The 24951-nt window shown below is 41.7% G+C and overlaps 2 protein-coding genes across 4 annotated transcripts; both read right to left on the bottom strand.

Annotated features, from left to right (window-relative positions):
- Positions 1 to 15247: 15247 nt before the first annotated feature.
- On the bottom strand, positions 15248 to 20487 carry LOC115199723 (protein fem-1 homolog C-like). Its single transcript, XM_029762096.1, has 2 exons — positions 18837 to 20487; positions 15248 to 18180 (listed from the first exon to the last, which is right to left on the bottom strand). The coding sequence occupies exons 1-2, from the start codon at positions 19378 to 19380 to the stop codon at positions 16877 to 16879; spliced, it is 1848 nt and encodes a 615-aa protein (XP_029617956.1). The 5' UTR covers positions 19381 to 20487; the 3' UTR covers positions 15248 to 16876.
- Positions 20488 to 22210: 1723 nt separating this feature from the next.
- On the bottom strand, positions 22211 to 24477 carry LOC115199724 (transmembrane emp24 domain-containing protein 7). Of its 3 annotated transcripts, none has more exons than XM_029762098.1 (4): positions 24340 to 24477; positions 23800 to 24008; positions 23456 to 23701; positions 22211 to 23198 (listed from the first exon to the last, which is right to left on the bottom strand). In XM_029762098.1, the coding sequence occupies exons 2-4, from the start codon at positions 23965 to 23967 to the stop codon at positions 22962 to 22964; spliced, it is 651 nt and encodes a 216-aa protein (XP_029617958.1). In that variant the 5' UTR covers positions 23968 to 24008; positions 24340 to 24477; the 3' UTR covers positions 22211 to 22961. The 3 variants fall into 3 exon arrangements, with proteins under 3 accessions (XP_029617958.1, XP_029617957.1, XP_029617959.1); XM_029762097.1 differs by having other exon boundaries at positions 23800 to 24027; positions 24340 to 24447; XM_029762099.1 differs by having other exon boundaries at positions 23800 to 23972; positions 24340 to 24396.
- Positions 24478 to 24951: the final 474 nt, after the last annotated feature.

The following is a 24951-nucleotide window of genomic DNA, read 5'->3' as shown; positions in this document are numbered from 1 at the left end:
GATATATACAAAAGTATGTGGACACCACTTCAAATTAGTGGATTTGGCTATTGCTGACAGATGTTTAAAAATCGAGCGCCGCCATGCAATCTCCATAGACAAACATTGGCAGTAGAATGGCAAAATAACTTACTGAAGAGCTCCGTGACTTTCAAAGTGGTTCGGGCTAGGCCCCTAAGTTCAAGTGAAGGAAAATCTTAATGCTACAGCATACAATGAAATTCTAGACTATTCTGTGCTTCCAACTTTGTGGCAAAAGTTTGGGAAAGGCCCTTTCCTGTTTCAGCATGACAGAAAAAATTGTTGGTCAAGAACAGTGTGGAAGGACTTGACTGGCCTGCACAGAGCCCTGATCTCAACTCCATCAAACACCTTTGGGATGAATTGGAACGCCGACTGCGAGCCAGGCCTAATAGCCCAACATCATTGCCCAACCTCACTAATGCTCGTGACTGAATGGAAGCAAGTCCCCGCAGCAATGTTCCAACATCTAGTGGAAAGCCTGTTAAAGCAGCAAGGGGGACCAACTCCATATTAATGCCGATGATTTTGGAATGAGATGTTCGACGAGCAGGTGTCCACATACTTTTGGTCATGTAGTGTAGCTCTCTGTGTACAGTCCTCACTTCAGGGCCCGTATTCATAAAGCATCTCAGTTGGCGTGCTGATCTAGGATCAGATCCCCCCCCCCCTTATTGATTATGATTTAAAGTGACAAAATTGATCATAGATCAGTACTACTTTGAGACTATAATATAATAAGAGTGTAGCCCAGGGATAGGCCACCCTGTCCCTGGATTGCTGCAGGTACTGCAGGATTTTGTTCCAACTAGGCACCACACCAGACCAACTGATCAGTTCAGTGATTGCCTAAATTCAAATCACCGGAGGCCTCATTTATCAATATTGCATAGAAATTATTTTAAAATACTACTTACAAACGGAATTTAGAATGGTCGAACGCATAGCAGAAGTCTGATTTATCAAACAATCCTACCAACGTCATACGCACACCGGTAGGATTGAACTGTAACTCAGTAAACTCAGTAAAATGAACTGTAACTCAGTAAACTCAGTAAAATGAACTGTAACTCAGTAAAATCTAATTAAATTGTTACATTTATACTTTTGTTCAGTAACATTTATAAAAATGCCGAAACATGAAATAAAAATGGCAAGGCTTAAATATAGGTGCTGGTGTCAGTGATTGATAGCCTGCAGCATACCACCCTGCATCCCACTGCTGGCTTGCTTCTGAAGCTAAGCAGGGTTGGTCCTGGTTGGACTAGATGGAAGACCAGATGCTGTTGGAAGTGGTGTTTGAAGGCCAGTAGGAGGCACTTTTTCCTGAGGTCTAAAAAATTATCCCTGTATAGGGTGATGTCTTTCAGATGGGATGTAAAATGTGTGTCCTGACTCTCTGTGGTCACTAAAGATCCCATGGCACTTATTGTAAGAATAGTGGTGTTAACCCTGGTGTCCTCTCTAAATTCCCAAGCTGTCACTCATACCATAATCCACAGCTTATAATTGGCTCATACATTCCTGTTCCCCAGGTTATTGCTGTAAATGATAAATGAAAAATAATAAATGAAAATGTGTTTGCAGTCAACTTACCTGGTGAAAATAAAAAATTGAGTACAACCAAAAAGTTAAGTGGTGTGACCAGTAAAAACATAGCTACAAAAGAGAAGACAATTAAGTATATTTGAAATGAGTAGGCAACACTTGTCAAAAAGCCATCCATCCTCAACAGTTTCCTCCTGTATGTGTATAGGCCATCATTGCTGTTCTATAGAATGAGTTGTGTTCCAGCACAATCAGCAGTGTCTTGCACATCAACTGTGCATAAATAGTGGAAGCCTTTTCTGTTCACATTGTTTTGAGATGGTGATTTTATGGCAATGTGGGTGCTGTCTATTGCTCTGTTCGTATTTGGAACCCATTGATGGCATGGCAAAGAAATCCCTCGACTTCAACCTGTGCAATGTTGTATGGAAATTGTGTGTTACTGTTCGTTTTGCTGATATTTATATTATATTCAGAAATCACAATTAGTGAAAGACTATGATCGTGGAGGTTTACAGGCTATTGATTTTGAGTCATTAGTGGGTGCTTTTAGAATTAAATGGTTGAAATGATGTTGCTCTAATCCTACCTCTATGTGGTATCATATCCCTAACAGTCTGTTTAATAAACTTGGTGGACTTGAATTCCTAACGAAATGTGATTTTGACCCTCCAAAATTACATGTGAAATTGTCTAAGTTTCACCAGCGAATGTTATTTTTCTGTAAAATTATATTCAAGCACAATTTTTACCCCCACAAAACATTGATTTGGAATAGAGTTATTCAAATGTATTTACAAAGGCCTTTCGTTTGACAAGGGTATTAATTTTGTATGTGATTTGGTAGACAACGCTGGGGAGTTTTTGCCGTTTGATGAGTTCATTGGTAAATTTCAGGTTAATATTACTCAGAGAATATATGAAGGTTTGCAAAGCAATTCCACTTCCTTTACTTGGACTTATTAAGAACACTTTGTTATATGAGGTTGTTCTCTCTTTTCCAAGTTTACAAATTAAACTCTGGGCAGTGAGAGAATAAGCTCATGGAAGCAATTGAACATGTTTAATTCACTCACAAACTTCATCTGAAAGTTTCAGTATTGACTATTTTAAACCTAAGAACATGTTTTAGAACAGTCATCTCAGTAGGAAATATGCTAACATGATTGCCATTGCTAGCTAGATATCTAAATCGGTTGCCTAGCAACAAACATTTTAGGAGGATTTGTAAGTAGATATTTGAGGACATCAAATCGTAAGATATTGTTGAGGAATTGCATTTATTAACTTTTTTTTTCTTAATAAGCAGCTTCTTAAGTTTTTGCGTAAGTGTTTTGTGAATCTGGGCCCAGGGTTGCCTACCCTTGGTCTAGCCTATAGAAACACGAGCCAAAGCATTAAACTCAACAAGTTGCAATGCTGCCATCTAGTGGTTATCTTTGTCAGAATGGGAGTGTCCCTGACTGCTTAAATAGAACTGAAAATCAGCAGCTGAAACTATTTTTTTTTATTTTACTAGGCAAGTCAGTTAAGAACAAATTCTTATTTACAATGACGGCCAACCCCGGACGAAACTACTGTATAATAATACAAATGTTAATAAGTCATTCTGGTTGTTTCATGTTTTAGGGACTCCTGAAACAACCAGCAAACCAGGCTGTCGTCTTGTGAAACAGTGGATGTAAAGAATCTAGCTAGCTAAAGCATTTACTGCAAATTAAATGTACAATTTTGTACGCTTGCCTTATTGATATTTGCCATGCAATGCAGCTAAAGAAACGTGGCTAGCTAACTATTTTCTTGCTTATTGTGCAGCGGATGTTAAATATACCTGTATGCCTATGTATGTGTAGCTAGCTATCTAGCCGATCTGTGTATGGACCCAATCGTTTGGTATACATGTTAGTTCAGAACCTAGCTATGAACCTCAGCTATCATAGCCAGTTGTATCAACTTCAAAACAGTCAATGACATTAATGGAGCCTATGGATTGAGTACAATATAACGTTGTGCCAAGGATGCAAATCGTATATACATGTAGTTATTACCATGCATGAGATCCCCACATTGTGGCCTGTACATTTAATATATTCACTGATCATGTACTCTACCTTGGCCAATAAAGGTACAGTTCAGGTATGAATGTCTGTGAGATTATTTTTTCAGTCATATCCAATACCAGGAGTATCAAATTGCAGTCTTTGAATGATGCTGTCTGCATGTATGTATTACAATTTACCAATAGACTAGAAACATGATTTAAAGAGTTAAAGGCTGATTTGTAACTCATATATACAGATTTTTTTTAAAACACTACACTACACTGCCTATGCATCATGTAAATACTAAAACCAGTTCACCTCAATATTTAATTTCCTATTTCCTTCATCTGCATTGATCTGATAAACAGGAAAAGTGTAGTATTTTATCAAATGAGAGACTTAATTTCAACCAGTAGAGAATGTGAAATGCTTAATTGAAAGAAGTTCTGTAGCCAAGTGTTATAAATACATAATACTTGCATTATAAATACAAGTTCAATCTGTACTTCAATGCACATCTGGTGTGCATTATAAAAAACAGAGGAAGAAAGAGGTGGCGATAGAGGTGTAAAAGACAGAAAGGGAAAGAACAGAGGAGCAGGGAAGACAGGACATGATTAATGAATCACAGTGCTAACCTAATATTCTCTCAGTTCATCACAATTACATAATAGTGTCTCTAGTGGTGTCTCCTAACCAGCCTTGGGCTCCCAGTCGGCCCGAAGGTCATCTTAAGAACAGGTGAGGTGGTGATGACAGGACTGGGGGTTGGCATCCTCTTTCACATCAAAACATACCTGCAGATGAGACAGACAGCATGTTTAAGCCTTGTGTTTTTTTTTTTTATTCTAACACTGTCAGTCAACAATCATCTGGAGGTGAAATGCAAAACGGACCTTGGATCATTAACTCTGGGACTACTAAATCTCTATTTCAATGTATAGCATCTCTTTAATAATACTTCCTGTTGACCCGACCAAGTGACCTCTCAACTCTGATCATGCTGTGCCTTCTGTGTTGCCAGTTCAGATGCGGGGAGGGTTCACAGACACAGCTGATATCACCTAGAAGATTTAGGGAGAAGGGGAGAGAGGGATGAAGTGAAGGAGAAAGACTTATTGAGAAAATAAGGTAGTTAAAGAGACAGTGTTCAACAGGAATCTGTGTGTGAGGCCTCACCTGGTGTCCACACTAAGTGGCTGCAGAGTACTTTATGCTGAAAACCATGCAGACACACGAGGACAAACAATATAGCATAGTTATAGAAATCAGGAAGTGTCTTACTATTCTCCATGGTTGGTTCTCTTACCTATTCTTTGAAGGTGGAAGGAGCCAGTTATACACCTGAGCCTGCTTTCTGCTCAACACAATCCATCAGCCTGCTTACTGCTCAACACAATCCATCAATCAGATTGATACATGAGTGTGTAGGTGTGGGTTACAGGGTGTCTAATTGTTCTACGTTTTTACAATATGGGTGACTTAAAATACCGTTTTTGTTTTGACATTACACCCTTACCTAAACAGCGCCCACACCTGAGAAGTAGAAATCAAAGGGAGAGAAACTGAGAATTTAATAACCGCAGTTGACGTCGCTAAGTAAATGGAAGAATACTCTTATTGTAATGTGGATGGCTCTTAAAAGAGTCTTTGGTTGTGCATAGTGTAGTCTATGGTGTTGCCAGGGAACAGCACCCTCATCGAAGAAGTAGGTGAAGATCTCCCGCACACAGATTGCTTCTTGCTGCGTTGTTGAACCCCATCCTTGAAACATCCTGCAGAGCACCAGACTTCTCCTCTGGCACACGGCGGCGAGCTGCAGATCCCCTCCTGGTCCTCGTGTCCATTCTCATGAAGTTATGCAGGACACAGTTAGCCTTCACACGCCTGAATTCCTCCAGGAGGCAGTCCCAGATGGCCCTGGTCACCCAACCTTGCAGTGCCCTACACCTTACCTGTAGGCAATTGTTTTTGAAAAAAATCTCCAGTTACAAGGTATCTGTAGGATTATGGAAGAATACGTCATTATTAGACTTTTACATCACCAGGTAAAGTGTGGATTACTAAAGTATAATATCCCTTATAACAAATCATGATAACATTGGATTAAATAGGTGCATGTGTAGCATGTGACAATAACAGGATCACATCAAGGATCACATCAAGCATCACAAATGAATTCATAAATACCACTTGAAGCTTGATGAGGAGTTGATCATTTGTAGCAGCAAAACGTGCACCCCTTTGAGTCCCCAGGACCAGGACTTAGAACCACTGCCCTTCACTGGGACCTCTTCATCTCTAGACAGGCTTTCATAGCTCTCTTTATCTGAGGACAGAAAACCTCACAAGAAAGACTTAATTACACTCAAATTACACTGCACTGAATATTATGTTACTATTATCTCCGTCCTCACTTCTAGGGACTGGAACTACACAAGTACCTGCACTTTCCAGAATAGCCTAACTTACTCTCTCACTTTGAGTTGGGGCTGCTATCCTTTCACCCACCTCCATGGTTGTTAGCTAGCTTACCGACAAATGCATTTGGAGTATGTTTTTTACAGTGATGAATACATCAAGATAGCTAGCTAATATGAAGTTAGCTAGCTAAGTGAATTAAATATCACCAGCTACCTATCTATACAGTATGTAAAGTTGGCTAGCTACTGTCTAGCTCATTTAGCAGCTTATTTGACTTAGCCTGCACTGTAGCTAGTTAATAATACATCGAGTTTTTTACATTTTTGAAATGTATTTAACGTTACTTACTTGAATAGGTTCTCCCATACATGTGGACAATTGGAAACAGGGCAGCAAAGTGTGTTCGTCACCAGAGCGTTTTAGTGCATATTACTATTGAACTATTTAGGCATTTAATAACCAGACCTTCATACATACTTCATACGCTGAATTCTTGACGCTCAATCAAAAAGGTGTTAACGTTATATGCTGCCAGCACGCCCACAAGCGAATCACAATGGGCGGCCTAAGCGGCACCGGGCAATTTACCGCTTGCTGGTGAACATGCCCACTGGCCGGCACTGGGAGAAGATGGATTTTGGCCGAGATTCTGCAAATTCTCATCTGTGAAACATTTGATTTCAATACAGTTTGATGTTCCCAAATGTAGAATATGATATGAACAGAGTGGACTACGTTTTGTAGACTTCGTGTTAAAGTCGCGTTGTTTAGGAGTGCAATGGCAAATTGAGTTTATGCCCACGCGCACTTCGCAGAGTAGGCGTTCCCGAACAGAAATATGCAGATGAATGCTAGCACGCGCCAATAGGATCTCGCTAGCTCGTGCTTGGCTCTGCCCACCTCCTTGCTTGTTTTTCCCACTTTGACTCATTTGTTCACATTAGAAATGACAGGCTGTGGTCTATCTTGGTTTAGTTGTAAAAAAAAATTGGTAATGGGCTCCTGAAACCGGAACTAGCATGATGTCAGCCCCCACGAATCGGCGTATTCGAGAGTGAGTAGATTACGTTGAAAACAACGGTCAGCCATCTTGGAGGCTGTCTCTAGTTCTTATTATAGCCAAATATTATGGATTTACTGACAAGAAACACATCTCTCTGCCCAATGGGAGTCGTTGTCCACAAAGCATCACGGCGGGCTGTCTAGCTCCCGCCTAACCTTTCTTTGGATTGGTGGTACATCACATTATTGTAATCCATTTTTGAATATTCAATGAGGGTTGTTGAAGTCAACCGCCTGTATTCAATAGAGAGATGCTACGCTACTTGCCTCATGACATGAATATGCATAGCCATCTCGAGAAAACTCTGATATAACGTTTTTTTTTGTCCAAAAGTTGCCAGGATGTCACGTGTGTCCTAAATATATATGTACTCTGTAACAACTTAGGCATTATGAAACGTATATTAGATCTAATATACATCACGTAGCAAATAAGCCATTTATCTTTTTATTGGCCAAATTCGACACTCATTGACCTCCATACAAAAACTCCTTGCTTGGTGGGCGAAACAACGAAAAAACGACACCTGCTGTAGGGAGACACATTTTCCGCTGAGTTTGGGACTCAATTCAATTCAATTGACTTTATTGTCATGGCAAGTTCATTTTTACTCATTCTTCCCCTCTGTTATAGCTCAATCACAGATAGAACATTGAGCCAGATATTTCACTGGATATATAAATGTGAAGCATCCGGTTGGAGTTTCCACTCACTACCAAATATGGTGACGAGAGGAAGCCCAGTGGCCGGCAGTGAGAGAAGCTGGAGCGAGATGGGTTTTGGCCGACATTCTGCAAATGTTCTCATCAATGAATTTTTTTTATCTCCATACAGATTTGTGCGTCCAAAACTAGAATATGTAACAAACAGAGTGGACTGCGTTTTGTAGACTACCCCTTGCAAAATAGTCCCAAAATTGTGTTGTTTAGAAGGAGTGCACGGATGAATTGAGTTATTGCACGCACACACACGTTAGGCGTTCCCTAACGAAAATGTGCAAATAACTGCTAGAACGCGCCAATGGGATATCACTAGCTCGGGCTTGGCTCTGCCCACCTTGATCGTTCTGCTCCTGTTGTGAACGACAGGCTCTGGTCTATCTTGGGTTAGTTAAACAAATCTTTGGCTCAATGGACGGAAGGGGAGGCAAGATCAGGTGGGACCATTATTGCCAATGAGAGTACAGATACGCGTGTCAACAACAGTCAGAACGAATTCCACTACTTACCACAGCCACAAACACAACATTGGCTATATTGTAAAAATTCTTGAAAACCAACATTTGGTTTTGGTCTCAATTTAAGATTAGGTTAGCTGTGCTGTTAGGGTTAAAATCACATTTTATGAAAATAAATGGTAAAACTGGGCGGAGTTCAGGACTTTGTGGCTGTGGTAACTAGCGACGACTAGGCTAGTTATAAAGTTCGATAAAAATCGTTTTTTCTAAAAGTTGGCGGGATGTCACGTGTCGTACTTATAATCAGTACTCTTAACCTAATCATTCCAAAACGTCTATTCGAACAAATAAGCCATTCAAGTGTAACACTGTCATTGGCCTCCATACAAAAACTCAGTCGCTTCCTCTCTGGTTAAGCACCTTCATGGGTCTCTGCTCACTCCTTGCCACCTTGCTCGGTTTTCTTTTGTGATGTATACATTTACATTTTAGTCATTTAGCAGACGCTCTTATCCAGAGCGACTTACAGTAGTGAATGCATACATTTCATACAATTTCATTATTTTTTTTATTTTTTTCTGTGCTGGCCCCCCGTGGGAATCGAACCCACAACCCTGGCGTTGCAAACACCACACTCTACCAACTGAGCTACAGGGAAGGCTGTATGAGTCCTTTTGTAATTCGCAGAAAAGTACCATGACTCATGGTAAGTGTTTGTAATGCATCAGTCCAGTAGTCTACTTGCAAGTCAGTTTCTGTTCTCCTGCCAAATCCTAATCAGTAATTAATAAAACATGTAATTAGTAGTAGTTTATTTTTATTATTACATGTAGGCAGTACTTGGCAGCTAAATGCTGAATTGCAGTTCATAGCACATCCCAGGGACCACGCTCACATGTGAAGAGGTTGACAGCCTAAAAAGGCCCTGTTAAAAAAGGAAGACGGGGTGGTTATAGAAACATGATGGTAGGCTGAGGACTGGAGGCAGTCCTTGTGGTATCAGCTGCAATGTAGAGACTAATCAAGGGTAATGCACACCACCGCATAAATCCTGGGGATTGAGCGTCCTTGGCAGGCAAGTGAACTGGGCCTAAGCAGATAGCAAAAAGCCCCCCCCCCCCATGCTAAGCTAACAGCTGCTTCCCCTTATCACTGTAGGCATAAGTGAGACCCATCTCTCAAATCAGTGAGAGGTAAACTCAACTCATCACATCACAGTGACTGGAGCGTTACTTATTATATGCTCTGCTCTCCTGTTCTGGATTCTCACTGGATCAAAGCATAGGAATCACAGTACTGTAAAATACAAACTAGGGCATCAGTGTGCGTAAGTGTAATCACCCAGAGAACCTTTGGATCCTAAACATTTTTAGATCAGTCTTTCATTATATGATGGAGGATTAAATAACATGCTTGTCCCTCTAAGGCTGTGGTGTAAAGCACTTAAGTAAAAATATTTTGAAGTACTACTAAAGTATATATTTTGTGTACAGTATCTGTACTTTACTATTTTTGACAACTTTTACTTCACTACATTCCCAAGAAAATAATGTACTTTTTACACAATACATTTTCCCTGACACCCAAAAGTACTTGTTACATTTTGAATGCTTAGCAGGACAGGAAAATGGTCCAATTTACCCACTTATCAAGAGAACATCCTTGGTCATCCCTATTACCTGATCTGGCGGATTCACTAAACACAAATGCTTCGTTTGTAAATTATGTCTGAGTGTTGGCGCCCGCCCCTGGCTATCCGTAAATTTAAAACACATGAAGATCGTGCCGCCTGGTTTGCTTAATTTAAGGAATTAGAAAATATTTATACTTTTAATTTTGATACTTAAGTACATTTGATCAATTATGTTTACTTTTGATACTGAAGTATATTTAAAACCAAATACTTTTACTCAAGTAGTATTTTACTGGGTGACTTTCAACTTATACTTGAGTCATTTACTATTAAAGTATCTTTACTTTTACTCAAGTATGACAATTTGGTACTTTTTCCACTACTGCTCTAAGGCTTGTCCTTCAGGTAACCACGATAAATGGATTTCAAGTTTTAGGGAATGTACAAAATGAGGGCAAATAAAACTGTTTAATAGTACATGTAAATCAGTCATTTTACACAGGAATCTGATAGCAGGGTGTAATGGTGTCAGTTTGTGTGATGATAAATCTGTTTAATAGTGTCGCACCACTAGGACAAATAAAATCATCCCTGACTAACACTGTAAAAGAACTGGCAAGGGCACTAACTTACCGCTTGCTTCCCAGAGGAAGACTAGGAGACTAAAATAGCTCTGAAATGGCATTGCTATAATCATGCCACCTCTCCCTATAAATATGCCCCGTTGTTTTCACTGTTGACTCAGTGGGGTAAGCCATCGCACAGTGGTGGTTAGGAAGATTGGTGCCCGCCTGCTCAAGTGTCCCCGGGCCTCTATTTACCGGCGAAAGCTTAGCTGAGGTCTCACTTAAAGGACCTGTTGAAATTGTTCCACATGTGCCCCTCATACCAGGTTTAGACCCAGAGTTCCCCATGTTGTTACCTATTTCAACCAAGCTCTTGGGGGGGGGGGGGGGGTCTTATGTAAGATGTCATGCTTTCTTCGTCTGGTGGTTCTCTGTCTTATTACAGCCTCGAGTCATCTTGGGTATGACACTACAAGATTGATATATCTGTATTTGGGGAGTTTCTCCCATTCTTCTCTGCAGAGCCTCTCAAACTCTGTCAGGTTGGATGAGGAGCGTTGCTGCACAGCTATTTTCAGGTCTCTCCAGAGATGTTCGATCAAGTTCAAATCCGGGCTCTGGCCGGGCCATTCAAGGACATTCAGAGACTGATCCTGAAGCCACTCCTGCGTTGTATTGGCTGTGTGCTTAGGATCGTTGTCCTGTTGGAAGGTGAACCGTCACGCCAGTCTGAGGTCCTGAGCGCTCTGGAGCAGGTTATCAAGTATCGCTCTGTACTTTGCTCCGTTCATCTTTTCCTCGATCCTGACTAGTTTCCCAGTCTCTGCCACTGAAAACGTCCTCATAGCATGCTGCTGCCACCACCATGCTTCACCGTAGGGACGGTGCCAGGTTTCCTCCAGAAGTGACGATTGGAATTCAGGCCAAAGAGTTCAATCTTGGTTTCTTCCGAACCAGAGAATCTTGTTTCTCATGGGCTGAGAGTCATTTAAGTGCCTTTTGGCAAACTCCAAGCGGGCTGGTCATATGCCTTTTACTGAGGAGCAGCTTCTGTCTGGCCACTCTACCATAAAAGCCTGATTGGTGGAGTGCTGCAGAGATGGTTGTCCTTCTGGAAGGTTCTCCCATCTCCACAGAGGAACTCTGTAGCTCTGTCAAAGTGACCATCGGGTTCTTGGTCACCTCCCTGACCAGGGCCCTTCTCCCCCGATTGCTCAGATTGGCCAAGCGGCCAGCTCTAGTAAGAGTCTTGGTGGTTTCAAACTTCCATTTAAGAATGATGGAGGCCACTGTGTTCTTGGTGACTTTCAATGCTGCAGAAATTTTTGTGCACCTTTCCCCAGATCTGTGCCTCGACACAATCCTGTCTCGGAGCTCTACGAACAATTCCTTCGACCTCATGGCTTGGTTTTTGCTCTGACTTGTACTGTCAACTGTGGGACCTTATATAGACTTTCCAAATCATGACCAATGAATTGAATTTACCACAGGTGGACTCCAATCAAGTTGTAGAAACATCTCAAGGATGATCAATGGAAACAGGATGCACCTGAGCTCAATTTCGAGTCTCATAGCAAAGGGTCTCAATACTTATGTAAATAAGTTATATTTTATTTGTAGTACAATAGCAAAAATGTCAAAAAACACGTTTTCGCTTTGTCATTATGGGGTATTGTGTGTAGATTGCTGATTTAAAAAAAATATTTAATACATTTTAGAATAAGGCTGTAACTTAGCAAAACGTGGAAAAAGTCAAGGGATCTGAATACTTTGCCATCTTTCACACTGGAGACTAATTTCTCACACCGGCCACTACTAATGGAAAATCTCAACAATTTACCAGATAAGAGCTCCCATACGAGAGGTAAAGGGATTTTTATTTGCTTATGCATGGCATGTGGACCTGGATGCTATAATACTTTGCACTGGTCTCAGTCAAGGTGTGCCATCGTCCTTTAACCTGTTTTATGGGCATTGTGCTGACTAAAACACCTGCAGGGAGACACTGGAGCGATCCCTTATGTAGGACACCTTTTCAGTGGAGCATTCATTATTCAGGGTTATTTTAAGACACGGCAGAAGTAGGCTGAGAGTAAAAAGCCAAAAAGGCCAGAAATTAGGAATGGTACTATAATGTGAGTAGACCAGTGAGGAAAACAGTTCTACAAAATGTGAGGTTCCATAGTCCTTTAAGGTATACCATTTTATTTTTTATGTTTTTAAAACAACCACCGTATGGAAAAATGTGACCTATTGCATGGCTATAAAACAATTTATCCACTGAAACAATGCAATTGTTTCCTGCGGCCTCCGAACATGCGCTGACCAACTGGCCAGTGTCTTTACTGACATTTTCAACCTGTACCTGACTGAGTCTGTAATAAACATGTTTCAAGCAGACCACCATAGTCCCTGTGCCCAAGATCACTAAGGTAACCTGCCTAAATGACTACCGACCAATAGCTCTCACGTCTGTAGCCATGAAGAGTTTTGAAAAGCCGGTCATGGCTCACAACACCATTATCCCAGAAACCCTAGACCCACTGCAATTTGCATACCACCCCAAGAAATCCACAGATGATGCAATCTCTATTGCACTCCACACTGCCCTTTCCAACCTGGACAAAAGGAACACCTATGTGAGAATGCTATTCATTGACGACAGCTCAACGTTCATCACCATAGTGCCCTCGAAGCTCATCACTAAGCTAAGGACCCTGGGACTAAACACCTCCCTCTGCAACTGGATCCTGGACTTCCTGATGGGCCACCCCCAGGTACTAAGGGTAGGTAACTACACATCCGCCACGCTGATCCTCAACACGGGGGCCCCTCAGGGGTATGTGCTCAGTCCCCTCCTGTACTCCCGTTCACCCATAACTGCATTACCAAGCACAACACCATCATTAAGTTTGCTGATGACACAACAGTGGTAGGCCTGATCACCGACAACGATGAGACAGCCTATAGGGAGGTGGTCAGAAACCTGGTTGTGTGGTGCCAGGATAACAACCTCTCCCTCAACAAAGCCTATTCCCCCTCAGGAGACTGAAAAGATTTGGCATGGGTCCGCAGATCCTCAAAAAGTCATACAGCTGCACCATTGAGAGCATCCTGACTGGTTGCATCACTGCCTGGTATGGCAACTGCTCAGCCTCCAACCGTAAGGTGCTACAGAGGGTAGTGCGTACGGCCCAGTACATCACCGAGGCAAAGCTTACTGCCATCCAGATCTCGTACAATGCTGTGTACTACTCCCTTCACAGAACAGCGTAAACTGGCTCTAACCAAAATAGAAAGAGGAGTGGGAGGCCCCGGTGCACAACTGAGCAAGAGGACAGGTACATTAGAAGGCCAGCATCCCGGAGTCACCTCTTCACTGTTGACTTTGAGACTCGTGTTTTGCGGGTACTATTTAATGAAGCTGTGAGATGTCTGTTTCTCAAACTAGACACTAATGTACTTGTCCTCTTGCTCAGTTGTGCACCAGGGCCTCCCACTCGTTCTATTCTGGTAAGGGCCAGTTTGTGCTCTTCTGTGAAGGGAGTAGTACACAGAGCTGTATGAGATCTTCAGTTTCTTGGCCATTTCTCGCATGGAATAGCCTTCATTTCTCAGAACAAGAATAGACTGACAAGTTTCAGAAGAAATATATTTGTTTCTGGCCATTTTGAGCCTGTAATCGAACCCACAAATGCTGGTGCTCCAGATACTCAACTAGTCTAAATAAGGCCAGTTTTATTGCTTCTTTAATAAGGACAGCAGTTTTCAGCTGTGATAACATAATTGCAAAAGGGTTTTCTAATGATCATTTAGCCTTTTAAAATGAAAGACTTGGATTAGCTAACACAATGTGCCATTGGAACACAGGAGTGATGGTTGCTGATAATGGGCCGCTGTACGATATTCTCTGTCGATATTCCATAAAAAACATGCCGTTTCCAGCTACAATAGTCATTTTCAACATTAACAATGTCTACACTCTATTTCTGATCAATTTGATATTATTTTAGTGGACAATTTTTGGGGCTTTTCTTTAAAAAACGAGGACATTTCGAAGTGACCCATAACCTTTGAACGGTACTGTACATATTACCTCAACTAACCGGTGACCCCGCACATTGACTCTGTACTGGTACCCTGTATATAGCCTCGCTATTGTTATTTTACTGCTGCTCTTTAATTATTTGTAACTGTTCTTTTTTACTTAACCAACAATGCCCTTAAGAAAAATAAGTGTTAAAGGCTTGTAAGTAAGCATTTCACCTGTTGTATTCAGCGCATGTGACAAATACAATTTCATTTACTTCCATACTTGACAGACTACAGCTACTGCAAGTATAAACATGTGCAATCAACCAGATGTAGAAAACAACCTTGTTTCAGTTTTAAATTAGCACTTGAGAACATTCCAGAGAAGAGTTAGGCTACTGTTCAGCAGAGTTGAGAAAAGTTGAAGAGATCAAACTTATGACAAAGAACCCCAAGTTGACACTTAACCCATGTTTTACACAAATAAGATAGACAAGTGGAACAGTGAGAAAACCAATAATATAACCAACCATGGCCACACAGGCCTACTGTGGTCATAGAGTATCAGCCTACTTGCTACATACATTACTCACCATGACTCATCAAAAGAACATCCAGTAACTGTGCAATATTTTTAACTGCTGGGATTTTTTTTTTGTGTGTCTGCAGGGAAGTCACTACAAAAGTTTCATCCTGTTGCATAGCTATCTGGGGCTGAATCATAACACTGGGGCAATGAGGACAAGTGCAATATGGGTTTATTGTCAAATCAGTTCTTAAAATATTAACTTGATATATGTCACTTTGTCATATGAAGTCTTAAAGTCTGTTGTAATAAAGTGCAGAATTAAAGCAAGTTCCCTGGTGGAACTGTACTTTTGTATGGTTCGGTCCTTAGCGAAATGTATTTCTAAAAATATGAAAAGCCCTTTAAACCACACAAATGAAGCTAATGTGCAAGGTTATTTCACAAAGCTCAGCCCCACTGTACAAGGCCTCCCCTCTTTTCAATTAGAATACAATTGGACAAATATAAAGGTTCCACGTTTGGGTTAGTCAGAGCTCTGAAGAGTTTATACGATAATTGATATGCCGTACAAAGCTCAGATGTCAATGAATTTCCTGTAAACTCAAACTACATGCACGGCCATACTAGTATCCAACGAACCTATGTCTATTGTTTTTGTGCTCAGCTCACCATAGAACAAAATCAGGTTCAAAGATCAATAACATGAAGGGTTGCATACACTCCTACTCAAAACCTACACACAATTACCTTTTACAGTCAACACATGAAACCACACAACACTACCAATTGAACAGCATTCAGCAATTGTCACATCCCTCTTTGCTTAGTGTAACAAATTACGGAAACAAAGGAACAGGCAGTCACCACATATAATGCTAAATATTGCACAGACAAGTGTTAACACAGAACAGTCGCATATCATAGCCTGTGCATAGGAGGAATAAAGCACTTATGGTATTTGCAAACATTACCACTTCATAAAGCTTCATGGTTTTGATAGAGAAATTAGTTAATTCCATTACACTCAACTACGCCGATACAAAACCATGACAACATAACCACTGAATGAGAGCATAAAGAATGTATGATTAAAGTTAAGAGTCTTGGCAACATAGTAATGGAAAAAAGTCCCAGCATTCTGCCATCTTTGCATAGATAGAAAGAAACAAAGAGATTGGGGCATGGAGAAATCTCTCAATGATATCTTAATAAATAGCATGGAAAATGTAGAAATTAGTAAGCTAAAAATATTGTGCATGCGCATATTTAAAAAAATCCCCATCGGTTTGCCACAGAGCTATAAAGGGGGGCTGCACTTCCTGATTTGGCCTATTTTTTCAGCCATGTACATTGTGTCATTTGTTGATGGTCCCTAACTAGCCCCATAGAAATATCTAATATCAAACCAAATTGGCCATGGGAATTACTATGGTTGCGTGCAGCTCTGCTCCAAATTGATGATTAGATGGGTGCTGCCAGCTGTGGGCAGGATTGAAATAAACCCAACCCAAAAAATGTTAGGGTACTCCTCATTCCGTGACATACAATTTTTTCCTATCATCGCGCAAATCTCAGTTTTGGACGAGACAGACTATGACCAAAATTATCCTATTTACACTTTGTAGTCAACTTTGACACTAAAATAAATGTTTGACTCATATCGATGCCACATAGGCTGTTTTCAAAACAAGAAGTTGCTTTTTAGGGGCAGTTGCTTTTTAATTCTGTCTTCGAAGGGGGGAAAAGGAAAGTCCACACAATGTTCATCATGGACTTCAATACAATCAAAAAGAGAGCACATGGGGCGAGGAGAATGGTGGCACACACATCTTTAATAGTCATTATCTGTGGAGAAGCACAAAGGCCTCCAGCTTCTCTGGGATGTTGCCTCTGTAGCAGAGGCTGTGCTTGATGATAGCCCGTGCAGCCAGACACTGCAGGGTGGTGTGGTTGATGGGCTGGATCAGGTTCTTGGCCATCTCCTTCTCGTCCAGCAGGTCACAGGCCGTCTGCTTCAGGGAGTTGGTGCTGTCAAAGTGCGTGCCGCAGGCGATCAGCAGGTTCATGATGTCCGGGTGATTGTTGGAGGCGGCCACATGCAGGGGGCTGTTGTTGTCCTCGTCGCGGCAGTTGACGTCCGCCCCACACTCCAGTAGGATAGAGGTGACCTGGAAAGAGGGGAACTTACAGACAGGATAGCGGCCCACGCAGGTGGTGTTCCTGTCCACGGCCAGGTGGAGCGGGCTGTAGCCATTCTTCCCGCAGGGCTGCAGCTTGAGGAACCTGTAGATGGTCTCCTTCTTGAAGTGGTCCTGCTCCACGGTACAGGGAACCTTCTCCAGCAGGCAGATGAGATGCAGGATAATGGAGAGGGCCTTGCTGAGCTGAGCCGGGTCAGGCTGAGTTTGTTTCACCGCACGTTCAATCTCCAGCACGCTCTTACTGAGGATGCCCATGAGGTTGTTGAAGGAGACCGAGGTGCCCAGAAGGCCTTTAGCACGGTCCTGGAGCATGAAGGAGAAGAGCTCAGCGAAGGACAGCAGGCTGCTGGCTGTCATGGGGCTGAGGGGGTCCAAGTTGCTCTGCTGCATGTCAAGGGCATACTTCCAAAGATTAATGCAGCGCTCAAAATTCCCAGAGTCAGCATATACAGCTCCCCTGTATCGGATGTAGTAAGAGGTGTCGGGGTGGGAGGGACCTAGGATACGCTCTCTAATGAGCAGGGCCTGCATCCTCATCTCATCTGGGTCTGAGATCAGGCTGTCTAGCTCCTCCCCATTACTTACTTCCCTGGCATAGTCATAGGCCATGATCAACTGCTTTGGCTCTGCTTTGTTAAGAACATGTTTGCTGTCACTGTATCTCAGGTCCATGGCTCTCTTCCAGTACTTTAATGCCCCAAGAAGATCCCGCTTTTTGTCCACAAAAGTAGCACCAAGCAGTTCGAGGGCGTTTATCCTCTCCATGTGGTTTGTTTGCTGGTGTTGTGTCAGATAGTCAACAATGTTAGTGTGGCCAGTCACACTAGCAGACAGCAGTGGGGTCATTCCATAACCATCCCTCTCCATGGTGGCTCCATATTTTAGCAGCGTCTTCATTATCTCCAAGCTGCCAGATTCAGCACAGTCATGTAATGCTGTGTTACCTGTGAAGAAATAAATACTAATACATGTTTTGCAAACTGGAAACCATTGTTGCAGACATTCTAGCAATAAATAAATATATATTCAAATTCATTGAAAGTAGATGTTTAAGTGAAGAGACAAAAAGGTTACATTTGCTACATTTCATGACTAAATATGTTTGTCAAATAACTTGGTAAGCAAATGTCTTCCCACATGCTTGCCTGTATCCCTTTCCCTCTAGGAGTAGACCAGGGTGATGTAAGCAATGTGCCAATCTAAGCACCTGCCAAGGGGGTAAAATTCTCATGGATTGGGGCAGATCTTGTGAGTGGGCTATTGCAAGGCTTACATTTAGAACAGGCCTGGGTGGCATCACGTCCCCTAATTGGTTTAAACACAAATTACTCCAGCTTGTTAGTTGACCTGATTAGATGTCCAAATGGAGGATTTACCTCAAGACTGTCTGAAAAACATATACAGGTTTGGCAAATTGTATCAGACAAATGTGATCTGCATTTAACAGCAAATTACTGAATGTTTCATCATTTTGGTTTTGATCTGTCATGACATAATAACAGAGCAATGCACCTGCCAGGTACTAGGCCTTATCTCATTGCTCAGGTAGGCCCAGGGATATAAAATACAGGAAAATAAACGTTTGAATGTGTGACCTCACCTTTAATACTTTTCCTGTTAACATCAGCGTCCTTTTCCAATAGATACTGGGCAATTTCCTTGTGTCCTTTGTAACACGAGATCATGAGGCATGTGTGACCATGTCTGTTTGCTACTTCCAGGTCTGCCTTGTGCTCTACCAGGTATTTTACAATGTCCAGATGCCCATCGAAGCAGGCTGCTCTCAGGGGGGTAGAATTGGTGAGTGTTGTACTGTTCACAGAGGCACCGTGGCCAAGTAAAGACTGCACTACTTTCAGGTGTCCTGCTGCTGAGGCAGCCCATAGAGGTGGGGCACCTTCGATAGTCTCTCCATCAAAATTCACTGACCCCCCAAATTCAACGGGTGCGCAGCAACACTCCAAAAGATATTCCACTAAATCCAGGTGTCCGTATCTTGCAGCCATAAGCAAAGAGGTAGCACCGTTTGTTTTCTCTGCCATTAATTTGGTAACCTCTAGGCCAGTTTTGTTCTCCAAAAGTTTCTGAAGCAACCGTAGCTTGCCATCTCTGGCTGCATTGAACACCGCCGTTTGTAAATCCATTTTTGCAGCTTTGTTCACGGACAGTTGGTTAAGACACGAGCGTCTGGATAAAAGTATGTGGCAGGTGTTGAGCAGAAGCCTTTGTTTGTGGCGCTAGCTAGCCTTGAATAGGTTGGCACTCGATACTATGTGACTAGCTAACTACGTATTGCTAAATTAGACAAACGGGAGGCAGAAATCCGCCAGCTAGCGATTGAAAAAGGTATTTGTTAACATTGGCATGTTCTGCTTTCCCCTCTTCTCAATTGAAAGTTTGTTAGCGACGGAAATATAGCTAACTTAATACAATTGGCTGGGTAGCTAGCTACGGCACTGTTCAACCAAATACCATGGGTGTAATCATTACGCAAAATCTGTTGCGAACCCGATAACTCCCGACAGAAAACGATGGTTTACTGGGCACATTCAGGTAGGTCCCGCCCTGTTTCGTTTGGTTGTTAAACGGTAAACAGTTTGCGTAATGAATACATCCCAGGAGTGTAATCATTAGCAAAACAGTTGAAAAAGTTAACGTTTTGCAACTACAACGAGTTTCTATTGGACAAATGCAGATAGATCCCTCCCTGTTTCGTCCCGTTCGCATCCGTCTGAGAAACGTTTTGCAAAAGAATCGGCGTAATGAATACGCCCCAGCTAGGCGTGTTCAGTCTACGCTGCCCGACGTCCTTTTCAGTTTCAAACTGTATTTTTTTTTTGATTAGCCTTAATTCTGCATGTCATTTCCCGACAGAACCGTGTGTAAATCGACGTATATCTAGATGTTTTATCCAGTTTAAATATCAAGAAATACGGTGAGGTCAGAGAACATCCGCCCCGCTTGGTATTTAATGTACAGCTACGCTAGCTAGCCAACATTGTCCAACAGCGGAAGTCGTTTGAGATGCGTTCTTTTTCTTCGGTGATTAGCTTGTAGTGTTGTAAGTTTTGCCCTCCCGTTAAATCTATACCAGAGGAAATAACACAAGAAAAAGCTAGTATGGATATTTTTCTATACTGTTCTTGGCGGGGGGCGGCCACACTGGTTAGATCATCCCGACTCAATGCGGGGGGATTCGATTATGCTGGGGTGTGGGACACGTGAAATGAACGGGCAAAAACGGAGAGGGAGGAGCACTATTTCAAATCGAAAAGTAATCTGCGCCGCTCGGTCATGTTGTCAACAATTAGGCAGCGTAGTGCATCGTTCCGAAACATGCATATATTTTCCATAAAATATTGTAACGACCCTTGGTTTATAAGCGCGGATATCGACCCTGTCGCGGGAGCATGCATTTGCGGCACAGTCGATAGCACGCTGGACTTCGGGCTAGAAGGTCGAGGGTTCGAGACCTGCTCCATTACATTATGTTTGCATTTTCAAACTACTTTTCATTGTGAAGGTATATTAAACGTTTTTATCAAAATAAATCACTTTTGCATGTGAAAACTCAGAATCGTACTCATTACTCCAAGTGCTTGGTTACGTCACCTTTGTTTTGAGCAGACCTCGCCGTTTGGTTTTGAACGGGGCGCCTGTGGCTCACGCCCGGAGGCAGCCCGGTTCCAAACGTAATCAACTGTCACCCAGTGCACAACACGCCTTCCCGGACAGATAATTCGAGTCCCCTCATTACCCAGAGTACACTGCTGTCAATTCGAAAACAATGCGTTTTTTTAAAATGTCCTATTTATTGAAAAGGAAACCATCCAATCAGAGCTGATATTCGCTTATGCGCTTGTATTCGCGTACGCAATAGCAGTTAAAGGCAAATACCCGACTCCCATCATTTTAGGAGGTTGAGCAAGATGTTATTACATTTTTTTTTGGTTTGTTGTGAATAAAGTTGGCATCTGCGCATAAAACTGTATTAAACGAATAATAACATATTTGCGTGTCTTTACAGGCAGATGGCGATTGCATTGCATATATTTTGTTGGCTACTAACCACCTGGAGGTTGAGTGAACAATGTACAGAGTGAACAATGTGATCAATTATTTGATCAACAAGCACCATGTGTATACAGAATCAAGATTAATTTCAGAAAAAATGTAATGCTTTATGCAGTTCTTGAAAACATCACTTGACAATGTAATCATAAAATGTTTAATTACATATTTTTCTTGACACATTTCTCGGTGTTGTATACAACCGCACCTTTCATGATGTTCACAAGTGTACATGGCCCACAAGCTGCGTCCTTTGTAAATAACAAAATGAAATACTTGTTGATCATTGGCAACCTGAGCAGTGAGTGGATTTTAATGTATCAGCTATTCCTGAGGATACTGATATATAATATTCTGCATCACAATATAGAGGTAATTGTCAAAATAATGGAAACACTTGAGCAAATGAGGGATACAAAGTATATTGAAAGTAGGCACTTCCACACTGGTGTGGTTCTTGAGTTAATTAAGCAATTAACATCCAAACATGCTTAGGGTCATCTTAAAAAAATGCTGGGCAGGCCATTATTTTGCCCCACAATGCACCCATCCACAGGGTACTGAACGGTTTGATGAGAATGAAAACCATATGCCATGGCCGTCTGTCACCCAATTGAACACTTGTGGGAGATTCTAGAGCAGCATCTGAGGAAGCATTTCCACCATCAACAAAACACTAAATGATGGAATTTCTCATGGAAGAATGGTGTCGCATCCCTCCAATAAGGTTCCAGACACTTGTAAAATCTGTGCCATGGTGCATTGAAGCTGTTCTAGCTTGTGCTGGCCCAATGCTCTATTAAGACACTTTATGTTGTTTCCTTTATATTGGCAGTTACCTGTAAATGCTATCTATTTATGTGGCTCAGTTTATTCATTTATTGAATATTGAAGGTCTGACAATGGGTTTACCAGAATGTTTATTAAGCTATGCAAATAAGGAAACAATTCCTTGGACTGCCAACAATCTGATGACTGTGCAGAAACAATCATGAACAGTATGCAAACAAAATATGACCACACACATGCCTAATATGAAATAAATTAAATAATTGTGCTTACACCAGCTTCATATTCATGTTTTAACCATATAAACCAACAAAGCACCAGTTACAATAAAGAGATGGTTAAACTCCTAGTCAAGGTCCATCCACCCAAAACACAACCTCTGCTTTCCACAAGCCTGTTAAGTGGACTCACATTAAAAGCAAACCAATTGTTTACAACAGACAGAGTACTTTTGATATCACAACTTGAATCTAACAACCAAGTTTGAATTGTCATTACTAAGGAAGTGAGAACTGTGCTCAAATTAAATTCTGCAACTACGATTTAATGTATCAAGTAGGTGTCAAATTAGAACTGCAAGACAGGCTACCAGTTTGTTCACATTATTCTGGTAAACAGTGTTGTAAAAAACAATAACAATATGCACCCACATGATAAATACGTTGTTGCATTTCCAACATTATTTGCTAGATTTTATTTAGATAATCCAGTGGGTGTTTAAAAGTAACTTCAAAGCCTGAACGTACCTTAAAAATTCTAATTTTATGAATGGCATCTATAAAAAACATTCTGCCATGAACTGTTGTTGGTGGCGTTGGATCTGAAATCCCTTGTGGAGGTGACCGGGATGAGATGCTGTGGGATGTTAGGATCCAACACGCGTGGTGGTGGTCTTCCTGTCAGAAAAGAAGCTTCTCAGCAAGATCACCTGGCTGATGCTGACTACCAGCAAAATGAAGGCCTCCCCAATGGACCAGAAAGCCACTCTTGTGTTGAGGTCCTCGGCTCGGCTGCGTCCCTGAGCCTCCCGCAGACGGAAATGTGTCTGATAGTCAATGACCGATTTCAGGGCCTCATGAATGGACACGCAGGCAGACTCCATCTGAAACAGGTATTTTCAGGCTTAAAAAAGGCATACAAGATCCCTGTATGGTTTGACATGCAAGCACTGCAAATAACCAGAAATCTATGCCTATGCACACAGTTATTTCCATTATGTTTTTGCCAAATGGGGCAAACTGAAATCCAATAGCATTTTATTCTGTTGTAGAGAATTAACCGATTGTTTTGATTGAACTGCCATATTGAATATTGCACAGAAAAACACCTCTCAGCAATAGTCATCAACAACAGACCTACCTGGGTTAAAGCAGTGACCCTGTTCTCATTGGGGAAAAGTGGGGGATCCTCTCCAACTTGGAAATCGAAGTAGACGGTCTTATGCGTGAAGGTGGAAAACTCATTGCTGAAGCAGAACTTATGTGTTCCGTTCTTGGCAGCCGTGAATGTAAAGCTGTCATACTGCTTCTTCATTTCTTTGTAAAGAACAGTACCATCTGCATCCTCTAGATGACAGTCAACATCGTAATGCCCGCCAGTGACAACCTGGAGAGAAAATATTTTGTTTTAAATACAGCCTAGCAATTTAGCTGTAGTTATTCCCATAACTCCATGTCATAATGTGAGGGCCTCAATCAACTTACCTGGAACTCAAGTGTACACTTGGTGCCAATGGTAATATCTTCATAGAAACACTGTTTTGCGTTATCTGGAAGCTCAAACGTAAGCTCGGAGCCAAACGTCCATCCACAGAGCAGGTGGGCCCAAAGAACCTGCACCAACACTCTGATGGTACCATGATAGCTGTACATCTTCGCTGGTGGAAGAGTGGTAATCTGATATTGCTGTGAACCTGCAAACCAATACTATTTCTAGATAACATCAAACAAATACCTAAATAAGAAAAACGTATACATTGACATGTGAACTAACAACATATGACTGAAATGGAATGGTCTACAAACCAAACGCGGAATTCACAATTGACTAGCTTGATACGCTAATTTAGCTAGCTAGCTGACACGGCCGATTCACTTGCAATCTGTTTTTATTAGAATTTGAGTTGGCAAGATTAACTAGGTTTACAATGAACAATTACAATAATTTATTGTACACACATTTTAAGTCATCGTTGAATAGCATGCAATTTTAGTTCAATATTGTGGTTAATTCAAGCTACTCACTTTAAATCCCTCATCCGGATGAAAGTAGCTGCTATGAGACGTAGCATCAACGAATCACCCCATTGGCTAACATGAAATGGGCCCGCCTCCGTTCTTCTACCATTGGTCAGAATTATCAGAGGAAGCGCTACAACAGGAGGTGTGTTCAGTTCGCTTGAAAGTTTGCTACCTTGCGAAACGGTTTGGCCTGTACGACACGTTTCCCCAATACGTTCTTGAACAGGATTTGACGTACTTTGCTGGGTGTGGCTTGAAGCAATGAGTGACATTTAAAGGGCAGTTGCCACGCTGGCAGCGATGCCCAATCCCTCCTCGTTTTGCAACTGCTCATTCGTTACAGCACCGTTTCTGTTTAATAAAACGTTCCAGAACGTGAACAATTACGGAACGCAGCCAGGGTCATTGCTAGAAGCTTTTGTCAAATTAACGTAATTATTTTTTTTGTTGCTTTAGCTAACCCTAACCCCTTTCCTAACCTTAACATAATTATCCTAACCTGCTGGGGAAGTTCTCCTAACCTGCTATGAAAAGTCAAATCTGACATTAATTTGACAAAAGCTGTAGCACTTCTAGCTATGACCCTCCCGCAGAGATGATATTAACCAGGAGGAA

This window comes from Salmo trutta, chromosome 9 (genome assembly GCF_901001165.1).
Source record: "Salmo trutta chromosome 9, fSalTru1.1, whole genome shotgun sequence".
NCBI classification, from domain to species: domain Eukaryota; kingdom Metazoa; phylum Chordata; class Actinopteri; order Salmoniformes; family Salmonidae; genus Salmo; species Salmo trutta.
This window is presented reverse-complemented; position numbering and strand designations above follow the sequence as displayed.